The sequence below is a fragment of the Psilocybe cubensis genome, chromosome 9, assembly GCF_017499595.1.
Source record: "Psilocybe cubensis strain MGC-MH-2018 chromosome 9, whole genome shotgun sequence".
NCBI lineage: Eukaryota > Fungi > Basidiomycota > Agaricomycetes > Agaricales > Agrocybaceae > Psilocybe > Psilocybe cubensis.
In genome coordinates this window covers 551057-571215 of record NC_063007.1, presented here as the reverse complement: position 1 = coordinate 571215, position 20159 = coordinate 551057, and the positions used below count along the sequence as shown (strand labels likewise).

Here is a 20159-nt window from a genome sequence, read left to right as displayed (position 1 = left end):
CATAGAGAACAGGTGCAGTGAGCATGATCCAGAACACCCCAGTGCCTTACTCTGCGGCGTACCCGCACGCAACCAGACCTGCAAAAATAGCGCCGAAAGTACGATAAGGTGGCCAAAGATCTGGCGGTGACGGAGGATGATTGAATGTAGTTGGTGTTGGCATTAGTGTGCATTTCCATCTTGAGATCTGCCAGTGAAAGCGATGTAGGCGATTCAGCAAAGAAATATTCGTCTACGGAAGTATTTTATAAATACACGGGTACGGTGTTAGGTATACTATAGTGCACGGAGGCGGACAAATGTTTTTCTTTGTTTTGGTTGTATCAATGATCATCATAAGCAAAAGAAAGTATAACACAAAATCAGAGGTCAGATTGCAATCTTGGAAGGGAATATTGACCGGTAAGCATGGGAGATCAACGATTTGGTACGGATAAAGAACAAGCATGTTTTGGGCATGAGGTGGGGAAACCTACTAGCTGTGAGACGGTATAAAGCACGGAGTATCCTTAGCCTCCAGGAAACAGGCGGAGTCTTGTAACATTTCCATTTTTCCACCACCTTGCAGGGAATGTTCTCCCATCTATTGCATGTCGTATATTTTCCAGTAATCATTTCTTCGGGTATGCCGACTTCAAGAAGTTGTTCTGGGAACTCTGCCAGTCTCTCTTCAAAAAATTGCAGGGCTTCGGATGCTGTGAAACGATTGATGATGTCCCAAGTTGTCATTTTATCAAGTAACGGGGCCAAAAGCGGAAGTACAGGTGCCAGATGCTGGGAAAATGTTATTCAAGATCGCAAGATGAAAACCAATAATGACTCATTAAATACCTGATGATATTTGCAAAGGGTTGCGCCTAGGATCCCAACATCAAACGCGAATGGGTCATAATCACATTCTCCCCCGGCGGTGTCGTAGACAATATTGAACGTTCCCCAAGATCTATCATAGGGAAGTCGGAAATCCCGTCGGTCGACTCCAGCTGGTAGCATAACGGAGAAGTCGTAGTCATAGAGGCCGTACAGAATTTTTCCGCCGTGGCGAAGACCTTCACGCCGCTTGCATGAAAGGTAGGCGTCCGAAAAATGATTTAAAAGAATATTACTCCTATTAATGTCCTGCCAGCATGAAGATAGAAACGTAAGCACGCGATTAATCGTGTCATGTAGCAGGAAGTGCTGACTCCATGTGCAATATTATTTTCATGAAGGTACTTCAATCCCTATAATAAATGTGTTCATTGATTTCACAAGGCCCTGTAGTTTCCAAATAACGAACCTTTAACCATGAATGCATGATATCAACAACCTCTCTTAAAACTCCGGGCGCAGGTTCGTAGATATCTGTTCCCCATCTTTGACAATAAAAATGTGGTTAGAAAACTGAGTTTTTTTTAGGAAAGTACCTCGGCATGATTGCAAACCAAAATCCTTCGATAGGTAGAAGGTCCAAAACAGGCAGGATGCAGTTGTCCCTCAGTGCTTTCTGGTCTTGCTGACTCAAAAACCGTAGAATACGGTATTCGTCCGTGTCGTCGCGTACAAGTTTGATTGCAACGTGTCTTTTACAGGAATCCTGAGCGAACACGACTTTACCCTGTGTGACCGTAAAGCAAAAGTGAGAAATTTGACTCGTCAAGGCAAAGAAAGCGGGCCAACTAACAGTTGATTCTATCACACGCAAGGGAACGTTGTACTTTTCATCTGGAGCATCTGTAGTAGTCATATCGTGGTATGCATAGGGATACTCAGCCTCTATAAATTCTTCATTTGAGTCCGGAGGCAAGGTGGGCCCCATAGTTTCGGTTGGTTCTAGTTCCAATCCTTCCGGATCCCAACCAAGATATATCCGTCGATATAGATGGTATCCTTTAAGCTTGAACCACTGGATGGTATCGGGGGAGTCCCAGAAGGCGAATCTCTCCTCATTGTCGTACGGCTCACCAGGTTCAAATGGGAATGTGATTTTGAGGGTAGGGAGCTACATGGGCAATGGTGTCATGATGTTTTATACGCTACCGGTGACTGCAAAATCAAAAAAGCATACCTCCATGCCAAAAACAACCTGTAGCCAATCTTGTTAATTTTACTCTTCGTTGTTCGATGGGTAGGCGCAAGGCCACGATTGGCTCATACTGTCTGACTTTTAATCAGGCAAGGTTCGGCAAACTTCGCCAATCCATCGGCATCAACTTGCTCATCAACATCAACAATTTCACAAATACGAAGTCCAACCAAAGTTCAACGCAAGCTCAACTCCTAGCAGACTTCTTGTAGTTATAAGACAATACCTTGAAAAAGCCCTATTTTATTATGGAGGTGAGACTTACTTCATGTGTATTCTATCAAAGCTGCTAAATTCTGGTAGTCACCTCCCCTCAAAGTCACATTTTCTTTCAAGGCAGGACAAGGAGGTTCTGACGATCCAGAGCGTCAGGAGTTCTGGGACTCCCCTCATACTATCGAATGGTTTAAGCTCCGAGGATACACTCTGTACCGGCGTGGATACGCTACCTATTCGACGGGGGCAACATTGCCAACGGACTCGTCGTATCCTGTCTTCCCCCCGGAGTCCGACAGCGAATTTGTTGATGTCGAGTATCCATATTCATCGTACGACATTACGTTCAATGTCAGGAAGGGTTGCCCACCTCAACCTCCCCTTGGCGCCCGTGAGATGACTGTGAGTACAACTAGAGTTGCTGCCTTTCAATTAACGAAAACCAAACAAATAGGGAAAAGTTGTGTTTGCACAAGACACGCATAAGCGACATGTTGCGATTAAAATTGTACATGCTGACACGGACGAGTATCGTGTGCTACGATTTTTGAGCCAACAGAACCTCGAGGTGTTGAAGGAGAACTGCATCCTTCCTGTCCTGGATTTGCTACCCAATGATGGATTCTGGTTTGCTGTTATGCCGAGGTAGGCCGTTCGTTGACCTGTACCTCACTCCCACCTGATGAATGGTTTTGACTTTGAGATGGGGGTCGAATCTTTTTCGTCCTTCCTTTACCTATAGGTTCGAAATCATTGATATCATGCATTCATGCTTGAAGGTGCGTTAAATTCCCGCCACCTCATTTTATTCATTTTTCTAATATACAACATAGGGATTAAGCTATCTTCACGAACATAATATCGTTCACGGGGTACGTTTTGTTCAATTCTGATAATCCGGATGAACCATGTACTAACACTAACACCAGGACATCAGGTTTGAGAACGTGTTGTTAAGCCATTTTTCCAACATGTCAAATGAAGATTTCAAAGTTATAAATGTATGGTGTAAAGAGCGTCGAGAGGATAGGCTAATCCGATACGCCCTCTGCGACTACGATATCTCGATTATGTTTCCGCCTACAGCGAATAAAAAGGAATGCCGACTCCCCCATTACGAGTCCTGGGGCACGTTCAATCTAAGCTACGATACAGCAGGTGGGGAGTACGACTATGATCCGTTTGCCTTGGATGTGGGTGGGCTTGGTGTACAATTTGCTCAGAGATTTGGCGTAGGTTTTGTTTCATTTCGCGTATTATTAAATGAGATTGTTGACCAATAATTTGATCTCTAGCTTTTAGCAGCCAAGATTCACTTTCTGGCACCATTGATCGATAAGATGACAACATGGGATATCAGTCAACGATTCACGGCATCGGAGGCTCTCATATTTTTTGAAGAACGTCTAGCGGAAGTTCCAGAAGAGGAACTCTGTGATTACAGCGGAGCCATTAGCCCCCATAAGGCCTATTTAGAATGGGACATATGGGAAGATGTTCCTGCAGAATTTGCAGAGGAATGGAAATCATACAGGACACCACCCATCCCTTGGCATCTACGAACATTCCGCTTCTTGGACCGACACTTGTCAAGATTGAACCCCTATATCCTCCCTAAGACCCGGTTCTACCTCTCGTGTCTGTCATCTGTGTTTAAAACAGTTTACAGTTCTGTTTTCTCCTCAAAAATTGCGATTTAATCCAGATCATCATCACCTCATGTTTTAAAACCCATCATGGACTCTCGTTCAATTTCTTCTTGTCTATATTATGGTGGTTGGCGGATTGTACACATTAGTGCTTGCAGCAGCTGGGAAGAGAGTTGCAGATAACAAACAGGCTTATCTTGGAGAGTAAACCTACTGGTAAGATTGCGGAGCCTCATCAAGCAGTGTTTGACAAAGCACTCGGAGACCAGCTATGGAAGACAACTGCAAAAATTTTGATAGAGACTGGTGTTATCATTTAAACAAAGTTGTTGAGGATTCTCGGTGATCATTCGGAATTTGGTGGGAAGAGATCAAGAAAGTATGTCCTGGGCAATAAACGAAGCATCGATGAAACGTCACAGTTTCAGAATGCAATAATTAGCGCTTGCTCATTGATTTATGTGGTAGTTAGTCTATGTTATGGCTCTCTACGAGCTCCTTTGTTTTGTTTTTGTTTTTGTTTCGTCACCATCAACGAAAACGTACTAGTGCCACTGAGTGGCTACACAATATACTTAGATTCTAGCGGAACATCGAGGATAGATAGAAAAGGACAATATCAGACGACACAAAAGAGTGTTATCCCCATTGTGACATTCAAACATCGTGGATGCTGCCAACATGTGGCATTGCAAATCGCAGCAAAATTGCCACAAGAACGAGGCAAAACGAGGCTACAACGAGGTGGTTACTTGGCGGTAGTATTTGGAGGACCGTGGCACAGAAAAAAACAAGATTTAGACGGCCGAAAACTACTGTCTAGCAACCTCATTGTTTAACCTTTTTGTGTGGCGTTTCCCCTGAACTGAGATCACGTTGTCGCGTTCAAATGAGCGTGGGAACGTTGAATAAGTAAAAAAGCGGTGTGCGCTAAATGTACCTGACTTTTGCCCTCAACCAGAACTGTGGTATCCTATGTCTCTTGACCATATACTTCCCAATTCCCTGGTTGGAACGGCGAAACTGCAACTAGGCCTTCCAACAACCGCACCGGTAAGTCCTTTTCGTGTGTCCGGGAGACCGGCCTTAGGGGCTCCCATAAATACGCGTGAGTGTGCTAACAGTTTTTTTATAGGACACTCATGTGCCGAACTGCTACCTCGAGGAACTGCGGCGTCACCACGCTTTATACCCTGAGGAGAATCACGTAGGCGCTCCGCATGCCTTTTTTAAGGCAAGTAATATCACTGACATCCCGAATCAATAACAGTTTCGCGTGACGCTGCAACCCAACATTGGATGTAAGTTCATGTACGCCCTCTTCTATACCCGCGTGTACCCATCGAATTCCCTTTTTGTTATCAGATGGTTCGGTTACTTGCCTAAAAGAAGGATGTAACACGGTTATCCCTCTGAGTCGACGATTACGTGCCCCAGATGGGGGTATACAAGATGGGTTAGGATCTTTATCGGCTTATAGAGTACGTCTACACGCGTTTGACGCGTTATTTCTCACTAACACCCTATTTATTGACCTTTCGTAGAGCCATTTGTCCTCCGTCAAACACAAGGAATCTCATATCAAGTCCAACCGCATACAACCCACAGTTCTATCAGCCGCATCTGCCACGGTATGTGCGATATCATCATATTTTAAGAAGGCGCTTAAATGATCGATATTTTCCCAGAAAGCTAATTCACTACATATATCTACTGGACCTGTGAAGAAAGAGTCATCAAACAGCCAGCTGCCAACTAGCAAATCCATCAGTCGTCCTTTATCTTCATCATCCAACTCGAAACTACAAGAAAACGAACAGCCATTTGTTCGTATCAAACTTGAGCCACAAGAAGCCCAAGTCCCTCGCAAGCGCCTGTCAGACGTTGCTTTTGACGCTGATAGATCGGTGGTGCTTGACGCATCCCAACGCGGCGCTCTAACATATATCCCGTCAAAGAAAGTGAAAACAGAAGATTCGGCTACAAAAATACCTTTGGCGCAAGTTACCAACACACCCATCGCTAGTGGGTCTCGCTCTTCTTCCGATATGAGTTTTCTCTACGCTGTCAATGGTTTACAAGATCCGCAAAGTATGTTGGAGAACGTGCGTGTAGCTATCTCTGGGCAAGAGTTACTACTTCGCAAATTTTATCCTATCACCAATGTTTCCCACCAAGACTTTATGAAAATTCAGGAGTGCGAAGATGAGTTGAGGAGACTAAGAGCACTGGAGCAGGAGTATGTTCGCCACTCTATGGATATCTACTCAGGACCTAGCATCATGCAGTCAGCACAGCGCCCATTCCTGGTGAAACCCGAGCCCGTCGACCTTCGCTATCCCCAACCCCAATTTGACAGACCTTCCACCAATTCAACCGCGTTTCCCTCCCCTATGGACATAGATCGGCAGCCCGTCAATAGGTTCAATGAGGTCAAGCCATTCACAAACCATGCCGGACCGTCATCGCTGAATGGCTGGGGAGATCGCTACAATATTTCAGGTTCATCTGTTGTAAAGCCCGAACCTATCAAGGCGGAACCTTTCAACCTTCGCAGTAGCCCAATAGCCTCGAGCTCCAGGTCCTCCCCTTTCTCAATTCCAGACATCAAGCCGTCTACGGATGTACCCATGAGCAGCCCGTTCAACTCTGACGATGAGGACAGCGAGGTTGAGTTGCATGTGGAGAATGAAAATGCATTCGTTTCGCAACTTGGAATCAATGTTCCGGCGCCCATACACGACGATTCTCATGATAGCAACGGCGATTACCACGGTCGTGGTCGGGACATCTTTGTCGGCCCATTAGCCAATGCAAACGAGTATGTGTTTCTTTTTCTAGTTGTCAAGGCTGTACATCAATGATATTTGTTGGTTTCTTAAACACAGCATCGAAACCTTCTTGGTCGAAGCTGGTAATGCGGAATCTTTCGATGGCAATGCTAGCGTAGACAAAGCTCTCAAGTATCTCAATCTTCAAAACCTACAGCAGAAGCTGCACGGTTTGGAGATTAGCCTCATGCCTCATCAAGTGATGGGTGTAGCATGGATGTTGGAGAAAGAGCGGAGCAGTTTGAAAGGTGGTTGCCTAGCAGATGAAATGGGTCTCGGCAAGGTCTGCCTGAATTTATCTCTTTATTTGAATCCCATTTTGACTATAATTTATGACGTTAGACTGTGCAAATGTACGTTCTGCTCACCTCACCTTGTGTCGATCCTCACTTAATGTCCGTTCTCTTGATATTTTTAATTTTACGTACAACCTTCAGGATAGCCACTCTGATCCAGAATCGGTCAGAAGACCCGGCCTGTAAAACTAATCTTATCATTGCACCCTTGGCGTTGTTGGACCAATGGAAGCAAGAGATTGAGACGAAGACCAATCTCGGTTTGCGATGTCATATTTACCATGGTAAGTAACATTGGCTTTTGATCCTCAACCGCGGGGGCTGATAAGGGTTATTAGGTCAAGGAAGGACTCGAAGCAAATCAGAGTTGATGAAATATGACGTTGTGTTAACCACCTTTCATGTATGCGATGTTGATTCTTCGTCTGCCTTATTTTTACTGACCTGGATGACCTCAAAGACGATGGCGCACGAATGGCCTGATTACGAGACCCAGATGAAGAAGAAAATTAAAGCCAAAAAGAATGGACAAGATTTCATTGTTGACTCGGATGAAGATGAGATGTGCAATCACACTTACCGTTCCAATAAACGTAAACAGCAAGGTTAGAATCCTCTTGGCCAGGCCTTCTATTGTATGGAGTGGAACCAACTGACGTTTTCCTTGTTCGCTTCAGCTGGAATCTTGTTCCAAGTTGAGGTCAATTGTTTCCTTATTGTCGTCTCCATAATATGCCTCTCTTACTCCCCCCTTCAGTTTTACCGGATCATCGCCGATGAGGGTCAGAATATTAGGAACAGACGTACTAGTCAGTACTGAACGTGTGAATATCTGACGGATGATTGCTTATATTACGAACTAGGGATGTCGAGGGCTATCACTGACCTCCAAAGCACCTATCGCTGGTGTTTAACTGGGTGCGTTAACGTCTCGGTGTGCATTTTGCAAAGATTCTGACATCTTTCAACAACATTAGCACTCCGATTGTCAACTCTCTCGCAGACGTATACGGCTTGCTGAGGTTCTTAAAGCTTAGGCCCTGGTATGATTGGACGCACTTTCAAAGCAAGATCGGGATACTTGAAAGGAAGAATCGTACGTCGCTGTGCAGTGTATTCTAACCCGTACGCTGATATAGCCTTTTGCCATAGCTGGCCTTGCTGTTGCACGGCTGCAGAAAGTCATGGCCCTCTTCCTCTTGCGCCGAAAAAAGGACTCCAAACTCGACGGGAGGAATCTCATCGAACTGCCAGAGAAGAAGATTGACCTCGTCAGGTTGGAGTTCTCCGAAGAAGAGCGAGAAATCTACAACATGGTGTGTCTTGTTATATCGGGGTTTCCTTCGACTGGGATGCTGACCTTTGCGTTAGGTCGAAGCGCGCAGTCAGGCTAGATTCAATCGATACCTACGGGCCGGTACTGTTTTGAAGTAACTCGCCCCTTACTCGTCTCATTCCTAATCTGACATATACTCCTAGAAACTACCACCAAGTCTTAGTCCTTTTGCTTCGACTCCGGCAAATCTGCTCGCACCCATCCTTGATACAAGAAGGCGGAGAAGCTTTTGTACCCCCTGAAGAAGCCCATGTGAAGCCCGAACTGTCGACTGAGCTAACTCGTGCCGCCCGTCTGGTGTCTCCAGAGTTTGTTGCAAAAATGAAGGAGAGGTTCTTGCAGCACGCCTTGGACCGCATAGCAGCGGAGAAAAACGTGCGTTTGTTTCAAATGCATCACGTTGTGCGACACTGACGGGTTTCTCAGTCTGCTGAAGCTACATTCGAAGAAGAAGATTGTCCGATCTGCTACGATGCCATGACCGACGCTGTCGTCACAGGCTGTACCCATTCCTTCTGTCGGGAATGTATCTGTATGTATCAACCTATTCCCAACTGCCACATTTCTCATCAATATCACAGGCGACGTTGTGAAGCGGGCAGCGGACGCTCCTCTTTGTGAGTGATCTTCCATTCACTATTATCGCGCATATATTTAGGTTTCCCTTCCACAGGCCCTGTCTGTCGAGCAGGTATCTCCGAGAACACCTTGTTCTCTCGTCAAGCTTTCGAACCCACGGATAAGGAGCTTGATCCAGACATCGAGAGTGACGTCGAGGAGTGTGTTCCTAAGAGGGACAAGGGGAAAGGGAAAGCTACTGCAAGACCGGCCGAGTCGGACTCTGATGATGACGACATGAGCGACTTCATCGTCCAAAGCGACGAGGACGAAGAAGAGAAGGACGCCCGTCGTGCTTTGAAGAAACGCCTCGGCAAGAAAAGGGCCAACATCATCCTCGACTCTGATGATGAGCCTGACACGCCTGAAGAAAAGGAGATAATCTTCGGCGTCCGCAAGAAACACGTCCCAACAGAGGATATCAAACTTATGCCAAAGTTCTTGCCTTCCACCAAGATGAAGGTATAATATCTTTGACTCACATTTAGCATCTACTAAAGATTTACATGCAGTACATGATGGACCAGCTCCAGAATCTTGCGAGGGCTCATCCAGATGAAAAGGTACGCTGCCCTCATTGTCAACACTGTATTTGTGTTCATTGTTCTCTAGACGTTACTCGTTTCTCAATGGACTGGATGCCTGTCGCTCATCTCGGACTATCTTACAGAAAAAGGCATACCTCACGTCAAGTATGGCTGTTCATCACTTGTCATCCTGCGCCAATGCTGACTCTTCACTCTAGGTATCAGGGCGATATGAGCCGAACTAAGCGTGACCAAGCTGTTCAGATTTTCATGTCAAAGGAGAAGGCTCGCGTCATGTTGATGTCGCTCAAATGTGGAGGTCAGTTGGGTAGTTTCATGTTTCCGTGTTTCTTGTTCCTGATCTTGATGTAGGTGTGGGCCTGAACCTCACCCGAGCGAACAACGTCATATCTCTTGACCTTGGTTGGTCACAGGCGGTCGAGTCGCAGGCGTTCGATCGTGTGCATCGAGTGGGTCAGGAGAGAAAGGTTCTGGTGCAGCGTGTCGTCATCGCTGACACCGTGGAAGACCGCATCTTGAAGATGCAGGAACGAAAGGTATGTCTATATCAATACATGGACATCAAGATCTCATTGGACATAATTAGCAAACTCTTGCTGATGGAAGTCTGGGAGAGGGTACGGCCAAGAAGATGGGCAGTAAGTGGTTTTTACATTCCTAAGTTGTCGGTGCTGATGCATGAACCCTTTTTAGAACTTTCTGTGAAAGAACTTGGTGGGTTATGACTCGTTTTGCCTCATTAATAACCAGACTGATTCCGCGTTGCAGCCAATCTTTTTGGACTCGACGCCCGGGGTCGTCTTCTTTGATTTATACCTTTCCTACATTACATTCCGCATGCACTGAATCGCTATTAATTTGCTTTGTTTTTTGGTATTTTTGGTATTCTCTCGCACTCTTTGCTCAATTATTCTAGATTATGTATCTAGTCAGCCTAATAAATCGTTGTAATATTGTTGTAACACCTACCTATGACAAGGAAGTGGACAATCTCAAAAAACTACAACTATGGAAAGTGAGAGACGCAGTTTTAGTGCAGCTATGTTAGAGATTGACGTCGCTTTCTAATCTGTCACCCGAAATCATGCCATTCTCTTTCATTTATAGTAGTTGATAAATCTTGATATTTAGATAGTTGATATTTGAAAATAGTTGGAAATTAGCACGATAGGTCACAGAATAACAGTAGAAACAAACAGAACATGGGCTACGCGTAGCAATTCGGCTTGGTTTTGGTTTGGCATGCAGCTTGATTTTTTAATGGCACTCGCTCATTTTTGTTGAAGTAAACTTCGATTGCATGCTTGGACTGGGTGAAACTTGACGAGTTTAGAAATGCATACCATCTTGCTAGAGTCGCTCGGAAAATCACCAGAATCTCATGATACCACACAAATTCAATCGGGGTCCCAACTTTTCCGCTTTCTATATGTATCCAACATGCCTGTAAATAACGGAATCTACTATTCTTGCATAAGCGACAGCTTCGAAGGGGTCGGAGTAAGTGGCAGATGGAAGCAAGTGTTACTTTCCCCCAGTCGCCTTTTGGAGATCAGCAAGAACCTTGTCGGTCTCCTTGATGTATTTGTCTGTCAGTTTCTGGAACTGGAATTGAATAAGCATCAGATACTACGCAGTACAATAAATAGACGAAAGCAATTACCTCCTCTAGTTCAACGGAATGCTTCTCGTATTTGCCGCGCTTCAAGCTGGCAGCGTGCTGTTTTCGGATTTGGACCCGGATGTCTTCAGCTTTTCGTTTTGCAATTGTGAATAGTTCCTTTCGTGCTTCCACTGTTGGTCTGGATGGACGAGTAGATATCTATCAGAATTATTTCTGGACGCAGGTAGCGGACTTACTTGGGAATAGGAACTTTAATGGTCCGATTGTCCTGTCGATGTGGGACAACTCCCGGAATACCCGAGTCATATAGCGCCGCTTCGACATGTTTTATGGACTACTAATATCACAAGGTGAGTATTCATGATAGAGGAAAGAATGCCAGCACTCGGATGAACCTCACATGTTCGTCATACAACGTGATGAGCAGCGTCGAGCCCTCCCGCACGCCGACCGTCGCCAGCTCCTCTAACCTCACCGACTTGTCCGTGTCGGGGAGCTTGACCCGCACTGGGGACAGCAACGCGGGCGTAACGCGTCCAAGGGCACGCGCCTCGGAAGCTGCACACTCCTTCCTGAACCACTCGACGGAAGTTTTCATGGCTGCCTCTGCTTTAGCATATTCCTGCTGGGCTGCCTCGTCGGTGATAGGCTGCTTGGACCCCGGTACGAAGGAGGAGGTGGATTTTATTTTGTTTTCGGTGGCGTAGCCCCGGTGACCATTGCCATTGAGGAGCTTGGGAGAGAATTGGGACAATGAGGAGATAGCCTTGACACCTGCAATGGTGGTTGTCGTGTACATTAATGAGCGAACTAGATTCGGGCGCGCATTTCGCAACACCACAGCAGCAGAGAACATCGGAGAAGCGGAAAGCAAACTGCAAACCTTCAGAAAAGGTTCCAATTATGAAACTCATGTTTGACAATTTCCTTGGGAACAAGCAACTCGGTAACCTTCGGCAGAGAATTATAGAGCTTAAATATTGCAGACTCAGGATTGAAAAACATATTAGAACATTTTCAGTTGTACAATGATAGATGCATAACTTGAGTTGAAGGCCGTCGCTTCGCACGGCGGTACGAGTCCTTGATTTTCTGTCTGTGATTTCGCATTTACAGAGTGGAATTAAAATTGTGCGACTGTAAGCTGCCACTTTCCTGTTTTCAGTTGTACGATGATAGATGCATAAAATGATAATCCTGAATGAAAAAATGGAAGTGCATTGGCGAGGGATGGCGAGAAAACAAGAGCTGAATAGCGGGTAACAGTTGATACCGCTGATCCTGCCTGGATGTCGGGATGGTCTGTAGATGGGAAGCTTTCTTGCAGTTAGGACTTTCCGACGTGGAGGACTTGGGAGGGTACATAAATGGGAGATGTGAATCAAACTACAACACCGATATTTCCTAAAAACTTCACGGTAGTCTCCCACAGTTGATCTCCAAGAGCCTCGTCCAAAACTGCCTTGTACGGCTCCGCGATTTTGCCAGTTGGTTTGTTCTCTAAATAGGCTCCTTGATACACCTGCTTGTTATCCGCCACTTTCTTCCCAGCTGCAGCAAATACTGATGTGTACGCTCCTACATCTGTGGTCGAGATAGCCAAACGGGCTAGAAATCCCGTAATTTTGGGAAGGGGCCAATTATGGGAGAAGGTGTCGACTCCTCCAGGATGTACTGCAATCACAGTAATAGGTGCCGTCTTGTCTGCATTCAATCGTCGATGAAGGGACTTGGTCCATAAAGACATTATCAGCTTTGAGTAGCCTATGATAATCAAGGTAAACGGTTGGAAGTTTCACCAAAATACTGTGTATTGACTTGCCATAGCGTTGGAGACCTGCAAAATACTTCCCCCGGAAATCAAGATTGAAGTCTGCAGGTTCATCGAATTTTAAATTGGGGACCGAAACCATTTTGTGCATAATCGATGTGACCTATCAGGGAATGTCAACTTGTGGAAGAGTTTCGAGACTTAATAGACATACATTGACAATTCGAACATCAGAATTATTCTCCTTTGCAGTTTGTTGTAGAAGTGGGATAAGAGTCTGTGTGAAAACGAACGGACTAATGTAGCTGTTTCGTTCCTCAGTAAAGAATGGAGTCATGCGTGAAAAATCGAGCGCACTTTATCACAACCATGGTGGCCACTCCTACAGAGAATTAGCGCGTGGTTTTATTATTCTCCGAATGTGGTCTTACCATCTGGTCCAATGGTAAAATCACCTTGCATCCTACGGTTGATTAATCAATAACACATACTGTTAGTTGCACGAGACGTACAGTGCCGCATTATTCACTGAAATAGTATTAGACTATAGTCCACGTTTTAATCAATAAACTGACCTAAAATATCCAACCTAGATTCACGCTTCAGGAATTCCTCTGCACCTTTCTTTGCGTCCCTCGGGTCCGAAAGGTCCAACTTCAACCATATCACCTCACCATTCCCCGGACCCAATCCTTCGTGTTCCAGCTGAGCTATCGCGCCAGTAGCTTTGGACTCATCTCTTGCAGCAAGGTATACCTTGGCACCCGCTCTCGCAAGATGTCTGACGGTAGCCAATCCTATTCCACGACTGTATCGACAAACCATAGGTTCATCCCACATCCAGGTAGAGAATCAAATAATAGGACGCACTTTCCTCCAGTAACAATGATCACTTTTCCTTTCAGATCCACCAGATCCGTTGAAGGAGAGAAACTTTGCGAACCAATGTTGCCCATGTTTAGCGAGCCTTGCCTCTGCGGGATTGGAACAGTATAGGAAGTGGGTAAATGCAAGTAGTAAAAACCACTCTCCTGACGATAATCACTGCCGCGCGGAGGTGGGATTTACATCCTCTGACATGAGAAATAGTTTCCTGCATCGTTTCCACAGCGCGTCTTAAAAATCACATGAAGAGAGTGGGGGGGTAAATTTGGCTGCCTATTTCCGTGTCGTAAACATTCTATTGTTATGACAAACTCGGACTTGGTATTTGAACGGAGAGCAAGTTCTAGAGGCTGGGAAGAATCGTTAGGAAGGCCAAAGCACGGCGTTAGCAGAGGAGAGATGTGGCGGTTATGTCGGCTAACGAATGTCCAAGTAGGCGTTTTCTCACGATGACCAATTGCAATGCCGTCACCTTGGAATCGACGTGACTCCTAGGGGTTGGCGCGCCTTACAGTTTCGTGCATGTAACTCAACTGGGTTAGGATTTATATTGCTGTTGCAAATATTTAATAGCCACAGGATCTAATTGAGAGATTATGGACTGGATAATGAGCTGTCTAATAAGTTTGCAGGTTCTTTAGGTGCAGGGAACGTTCCGTGAGCCTGTCCAACGTTAATATACAGACATCGAAACCACTTTTCCATGCACGTTCTAGAAGGCTGATCGTCTTCAAAGGTGAAGCAATTAAAAAATGCTTAGTAAAGGATTTCAAATCACACCCACCACTTTGTCGTCATGGCCCATGTAAAGCTGAAAGAACAAGCTCGGTGTTTTTCAAACTCCTTAGCCATGAATACCTGTTGTTGAAAGGGTTGAAACCATCAATTGGAGAAAAGATTTACCTAAAAAAAACAAAGCACAAGTAACATGAACTATACCACCAGAACAGCCAGTGATTTCTGAACAAATTTTTCCATGTGCTGAGATATCGACAGAATGAATGTTTGAAATAATTATCCAGGTAAATCTAGAGATGCCAGAGGAAACCGAACGTGGCAAATTATGACCATAATATGGACATGAAGAAATTGAACGAGGTTTTTAAAACATTAGGTGATGATGATCTGGATTAAATGGCAATTTTCGAGGAGAAAACAAAACTGTAAACTGTTTTAAACACAGACGCCAGACACGACAGGTAGAACCGGGTCTTGGGGAGGATATACGGATTCAATCTTGACAAGTGTCGGTCCAAGAAGCGGAGTGTTTGTAGATGCCAAGGGATGGGTGGGGTCCTGTATATTTTCCATTCCTCTGCAAATTCAGCAGGAACATCTTCCCATATGTCCCATTCTAAATAGGCCTTATCGGGGTGAGCGCCTCTGATGTGATCACGGAGTGCCTCTTCTGGAACTTCCGCTAGACGTTCTTCAAAAAATATGAGAGCCTCCGATGCCGTGAATCGTTGACTGATATCCCAAGTTGTCATCTTATCGATCAATGGTGCCAGAAAGTGAATCTTGGCTGCTACAACCTAGAGATCAATTTATTGGTTCAACAATCTCATTTCATAGTACGCGAAATGAAACGAAACCTACGCCGAAATTCTGAGAAAATTGTACACCAAGCCCGCCCACATCCAAGGCAAACGGATCATAGTCGTACTCTCCACCTGCTGTATCGTAGCTTAGATTGAACGTGCCCCAGGACTCGTAATGGGGGAGTCGACAGTCCGTTTTATTCGCTGTGGGCGGAAACATAATCGAGCAATCGTAGTCGCAAAGGGCGTATCGGATTACCCTATTTTCTCGACGCTCTTTACACCATACATTTATATGATTGAAGCTTACATTTGACATGTTGGAAAAATGGCTTAACAACATGTTCTCAAACTTGATGTCCTGGTGTTGGTGTTAGTACACAGTTCATCCGGATTATCAGAATTGAACAAGACGTACCCCATGAACGATATTGTGTTCGTGAAGATAGCTTAATCCCTATGTTTTATGTCAGAAAATTGAATGAAATGAGGTGGCTGGGCTTTAACGCACCTTCAAGCATGAATGCATGATATCAATGATTTCGAACGTATAGGTAAAGAAAGGACGAAAAAGATTCGACCCCCATCTCAAAGTCAAAACAATTCATCAGGCGGGACTGGGGTATAGGTCAAGGAACGGCCTACCTCGGCATAACAGCAAACCAGAATCCATCATTGGGTAACAAATCCAGGACAGGAAGGATACAGTTCTCCTTCAACACCTCAAGGTTCTGTTGGCTCAAAAATCGTAGCACACGATACTCGTCCGTGTCAGCATGCACAATTTTAATCGCAACATGTCGCTTATGCGTGTCTTGTGCAAACACAACTTTTCCCTATTTGTTTGGTTTTCGTTAATTGAAAGGCAGCAACGCTAGTTGTACTCACACTCATCTCACAGGCGCCAAGGAGAGGTTGAGGTGGGCAACCCTTCCTGACATTGAAAGTAATGTCGTACGATGAATATGGATACTCGACATCAATAAATTCGCCGTCGGACTCCGGGGGGAAGACAGGATACGACGAGTCCGTTGGCCATGTTTCCCCCGTCGAATAGGTAGCGTATCCACGCTGGTACAGAGTGTATCCACGGAGCTTAAACCATTCGATGGTGTCAGGGGAGTCCCAAAACTCCTGACGCTCTGACTCGTCAAAATCACGTTGTCCTGCCTCAAACGAAAATGTGACTTTGAGGGGAGGTGACTACCATAATTTAGCAGCTTCAATATCATACAGGAAGCAGGGCTCACCTCCATATTAAAATCGGGCTTTTTCAAGGTAATGTCTTATAACTACAAGAAGTCTGCTAGGAGTTGAGCTTGCGTTGAACTTTGGTTGGACTTCGTATTTGTGAAATTGTTGATGTTGATGCGTGAGTTGATGCGGAGGCATTGGCGAAGTTTGCCGAACCTTGCCTGATTAAAAGTCAGACAGCATGAGCCAATCGTGGCCTTGCGCCTACCCATCGAACAACGAAGAGTAAAATTAACAAGATTGGCTGCAGGTTGTTGTTGGCATGGAGGTATGCTTTCTTGATTTTGCAGTCACCGGTAGCGTATAAAAAACCATGACACCATTGCCCTTGTAGCTCCCTACCCTCAAAATCACATTCCCATTTGAACCTGGTGAGCCGTACGACAATGAGGAGAGATTCACCTTCTGGGACTCCCCCGATACCATCCAGTGGTTCAAGCTTAAAGGATACCATCTATATCGACGGATATACCTTGGTTGGGATCCGGAAGGATTGGAACTAGAACCAACCGAAACCATGGGGCCCACCTTACCTCCCGACTCAAATGAAGAATTTATAGAGGCTGAGTATCCCTATGCATACCACGATATGACTACTACAGATGCTCCAGATGAAAATTACAACGTTCCCTTGCGTGTGATAGAATCAACTGTTAGTTGGCCCGCTTTCTTTGCCTTGACGAGTCAAATTTCTCACTTTTGCTTTACGGTCACACAGGGTAAAGTCGTGTTCGCTCAGGATTCCTGTAAAAGACACGTTGCAATCAAACTTGTACGCGACGACACGGACGAATACCGTATTCTACGGTTTTTGAGTCAGCAAGACCAGAAAGCACTGAGGGACAACTGCATCCTGCCTGTTTTGGACCTTCTACCTATCGAAGGATTTTGGTTTGCAATCATGCCGAGGTACTTTCCTAAAAAAACTCAGTTTTCTAACCACATTTTTATTGTCAAAGATGGGGAACAGATATCTACGAACCTGCGCCCGGAATTTTAAAAGAGGTTGTTGATATCATGCATTCATGGTTAAAGGTTCGTTATTTGGAAACTACAGGGCCTTGTGAAATCAATGAACACATTTATTATAGGGATTGAAGTACCTTCATGAAAATAATATTGCACATGGAGTCAGCACTTCCTGCTACATGACTCGATTAATCGCGTGCTTACGTCTCTATCTTCATCCTGGCAGGACATTAATAGGAGTAATATTCTATTAAATCATTTTTCGGACGCCTACCTTTCATGCAAGCGGCGTGAAGGTCTTCGCCACGGCGGAAAAATTCTGTACGGCCTCTATGACTACGACTTCTCCGTTATGCTACCAGCTGGAGTCGACCGACGGGATTTCCGACTTCCCTATGATAGATCTTGGGGAACGTTCAATATTGTCTACGACACCGCCGGGGGAGAATGTGATTATGACCCATTCGCGTTTGATGTTGGGATCCTAGGCGCAACCCTTTGCAAATATCATCAGGTATTTAATGAGTCATTATTGGTTTTCATCTTGCGATCTTGAATAACATTTTCCCAGCATCTGGCACCTGTACTTCCGCTTTTGGCCCCGTTACTTGATAAAATGACAACTTGGGACATCATCAATCGTTTCACAGCATCCGAAGCCCTGCAATTTTTTGAAGAGAGACTGGCAGAGTTCCCAGAACAACTTCTTGAAGTCGGCATACCCGAAGAAATGATTACTGGAAAATATACGACATGCAATAGATGGGAGAACATTCCCTGCAATGTGGTGGAAAAATGGAAATGTTACAAGACTCCGCCTGTTTCCTGGAGGCTAAGGATACTCCGTGCTTTATACCGTCTCACAGCTACTAGGTGTCCCCACCTCATGCCCAAAACATGCTTGTTCTTTATCCGTACCAAATCGTTGATCGCCCATGCTTACCGGTCAATATTCCCTTCCAAGATTGCAACCTGACCTCCGATTTTGTGTTATATTTTTTTTTGCTTATGATGATCATTGATACAACCCAAAAAAAGCATGTGTCCGCCTCTGTGCGGCTATATATCAGCCTTTCTTCTGCCATATTATACCTAACACCCTACCCGTGTATTTACAAAATACTTCTGTAGACGAATGTTTCTTTGCTTGATCACCTACATCGCTTTCATTGGCAAATCTCAAGATGGAAATGCACATTAATGCCAGCATGATCTACATTCAATCATCCTCTGTCACCTTCAAGACCACCTTATCGTACTCTCTATTACACATGGATAACTGCCCGAAACACAACCTTATAAAGTCTATGTACTAGGGACGTAAGGCCTGCAAAAAACCGTCGTGTCTGCGGAATGAAATGGGGAAATCGGTGCAGGCGGCAGTTCACGACACGAAGGAACTTCAGGTGCCACGGAATAGGCGGCGTCTTATGCATCTTCCACTTTTCTTTCAAGTCCAGAGGCAAACTCGCCCATCTGTCACAATTCAAGTACGTGACCCTTGGACGTGACATTGTGGGGTGTGGAGTTTCCAATTCCTTTTGCGACATCTCGGAAAGACTTTGCTCGAAGAATTGTAGGGCTTCTAAGGCGGTGAACCGACGACGAAGATCCCAAGTTGTCATCCTATCCAGAAGGGGTGCTAAGAGAGGAAGATACGGAGTTATGTGCTAAGTAAAATATTTAGCTCTTTCTCCTTTCAAGACAAAATAAGAAAGAAATGTACTTGATGTCTTGCACACAATTCGACGCCGCAGGTTCCCACATCAAGAATGAAGGGGCTATAGTCATACTCCCCAGCCGCCGTGTCATGGCTTGCGTTGAACGAACCCCAAGAGCGCTGGTATGGCAAACGAAATTTTGTCCTATCCTCATCTGGTGCAAGCATCACAGCAAAGTCAAAGTCAAAGAGCGCGTACGAAAGAGACTTTTTACTGCATAGCTCAGCTCGCCCCCCAGAGCGGGACATAAACTGAATATCTCCAAAATGGTTCACCAAAATATTGTCCTCTTTAACGTCCTATTGTTAATAATTAGGCCTTCATCGAAGGGGCAAAATAGAATCAGAAAAGTGACACCAACACCATGGGAGATATTATGTTCATGCAGATAGTTCAGGCCCTGTGATGCAAATCAAAAAAGGTTGTCGCTAGGGTAGGAGTCACTATACCTTTAACCATGCATGAATGATATCAATGGTTTCAAAAAGATTTTTCGGAGCAGGCCGGTAGATGGCAGTTCCCCATCTACAAGTCTAAATGAGAGCAGCAAGGTCGATATTATAGGTTGATCTTACCTAGGCATCACTGCAAACCAGAATCCTTCAATCGGTAAAAGATCGAGTACCGGAATAATACAGTTTGCCTTCAGCACATCCATACTTTGCTGACTCAGAAACCGTAGCACTCGATATTCCTCAGTGTCATCTCGGACAAGTTTGATTGCAACATGTCGTTTGAGAGAATCCTGAGCGAATGCGATTTTTCCCTGCGGAAAGCGTTATACTAGTACGATATCCATTGGGTAGAATGATACGTTTACTTACAGTCGATTCTT

The 20159-nt window shown here is 45.0% G+C and overlaps 7 protein-coding genes across 7 annotated transcripts; 3 read left to right on the top strand and 4 right to left on the bottom strand.

Moving 5' to 3' along the window:
• Window positions 1–369: 369 nt before the first annotated feature.
• JR316_0009620 (uncharacterized protein) lies at window positions 370–2053 on the bottom strand (the record flags this gene model as incomplete). Its single annotated transcript, XM_047895313.1, has 6 exons — window positions 370–774; window positions 832–1119; window positions 1280–1355; window positions 1407–1597; window positions 1664–1981; window positions 2048–2053. 6 exons carry the CDS (start codon window positions 2051–2053, stop codon window positions 370–372), a joined length of 1284 nt encoding a protein of 427 aa, XP_047745032.1.
• A 260-nt stretch (window positions 2054–2313) lies between these two features.
• JR316_0009619 (Serine/threonine-protein kinase 1) lies at window positions 2314–3981 on the top strand (the record flags this gene model as incomplete). The annotated part of the gene is made up of 7 exons (XM_047895312.1): window positions 2314–2319; window positions 2369–2683; window positions 2736–2926; window positions 3024–3060; window positions 3115–3153; window positions 3211–3513; window positions 3577–3981. 7 exons carry the CDS (start codon window positions 2314–2316, stop codon window positions 3979–3981), a joined length of 1296 nt encoding a protein of 431 aa, XP_047745031.1.
• A 924-nt stretch (window positions 3982–4905) lies between these two features.
• On the top strand, window positions 4906–10368 carry JR316_0009618 (putative ATP-dependent helicase C23E6.02; the record flags this gene model as incomplete). Its single annotated transcript, XM_047895311.1, has 28 exons — window positions 4906–4983; window positions 5066–5137; window positions 5201–5231; window positions 5296–5411; window positions 5475–5561; window positions 5619–6751; window positions 6819–7044; window positions 7104–7114; window positions 7199–7341; window positions 7396–7460; window positions 7518–7662; window positions 7735–7757; window positions 7815–7866; window positions 7921–7975; window positions 8035–8153; window positions 8210–8373; window positions 8429–8487; window positions 8537–8768; window positions 8820–8895; window positions 8975–9010; window positions 9067–9473; window positions 9524–9574; window positions 9624–9703; window positions 9757–9857; window positions 9911–10095; window positions 10146–10197; window positions 10253–10273; window positions 10328–10368. The coding sequence occupies 28 exons, from the start codon at window positions 4906–4908 to the stop codon at window positions 10366–10368; spliced, it is 3861 nt and encodes a 1286-aa protein (XP_047745030.1).
• Window positions 10369–11083: 715 nt separating this feature from the next.
• JR316_0009617 (Ribosome-recycling factor) lies at window positions 11084–12039 on the bottom strand (the record flags this gene model as incomplete). Its single annotated transcript, XM_047895310.1, has 4 exons — window positions 11084–11164; window positions 11223–11361; window positions 11420–11517; window positions 11584–12039. The coding sequence occupies 4 exons, from the start codon at window positions 12037–12039 to the stop codon at window positions 11084–11086; spliced, it is 774 nt and encodes a 257-aa protein (XP_047745029.1).
• A 525-nt stretch (window positions 12040–12564) lies between these two features.
• On the bottom strand, window positions 12565–13910 carry JR316_0009616 (Short-chain dehydrogenase; the record flags this gene model as incomplete). Its single annotated transcript, XM_047895309.1, has 8 exons — window positions 12565–12947; window positions 12991–13117; window positions 13169–13259; window positions 13312–13336; window positions 13386–13417; window positions 13467–13482; window positions 13530–13762; window positions 13825–13910. The coding sequence occupies 8 exons, from the start codon at window positions 13908–13910 to the stop codon at window positions 12565–12567; spliced, it is 993 nt and encodes a 330-aa protein (XP_047745028.1).
• A 1059-nt stretch (window positions 13911–14969) lies between these two features.
• JR316_0009615 (Calcium-dependent protein kinase 4) lies at window positions 14970–16636 on the bottom strand (the record flags this gene model as incomplete). Its single annotated transcript, XM_047895308.1, has 8 exons — window positions 14970–15374; window positions 15439–15654; window positions 15691–15741; window positions 15799–15837; window positions 15892–15967; window positions 16026–16216; window positions 16269–16583; window positions 16631–16636. The coding sequence occupies 8 exons, from the start codon at window positions 16634–16636 to the stop codon at window positions 14970–14972; spliced, it is 1299 nt and encodes a 432-aa protein (XP_047745027.1).
• A 260-nt stretch (window positions 16637–16896) lies between these two features.
• JR316_0009614 (uncharacterized protein) lies at window positions 16897–18579 on the top strand (the record flags this gene model as incomplete). Its single annotated transcript, XM_047895307.1, has 6 exons — window positions 16897–16902; window positions 16969–17286; window positions 17353–17543; window positions 17594–17669; window positions 17890–18117; window positions 18175–18579. 6 exons carry the CDS (start codon window positions 16897–16899, stop codon window positions 18577–18579), a joined length of 1224 nt encoding a protein of 407 aa, XP_047745026.1.
• Window positions 18580–20159: the final 1580 nt, after the last annotated feature.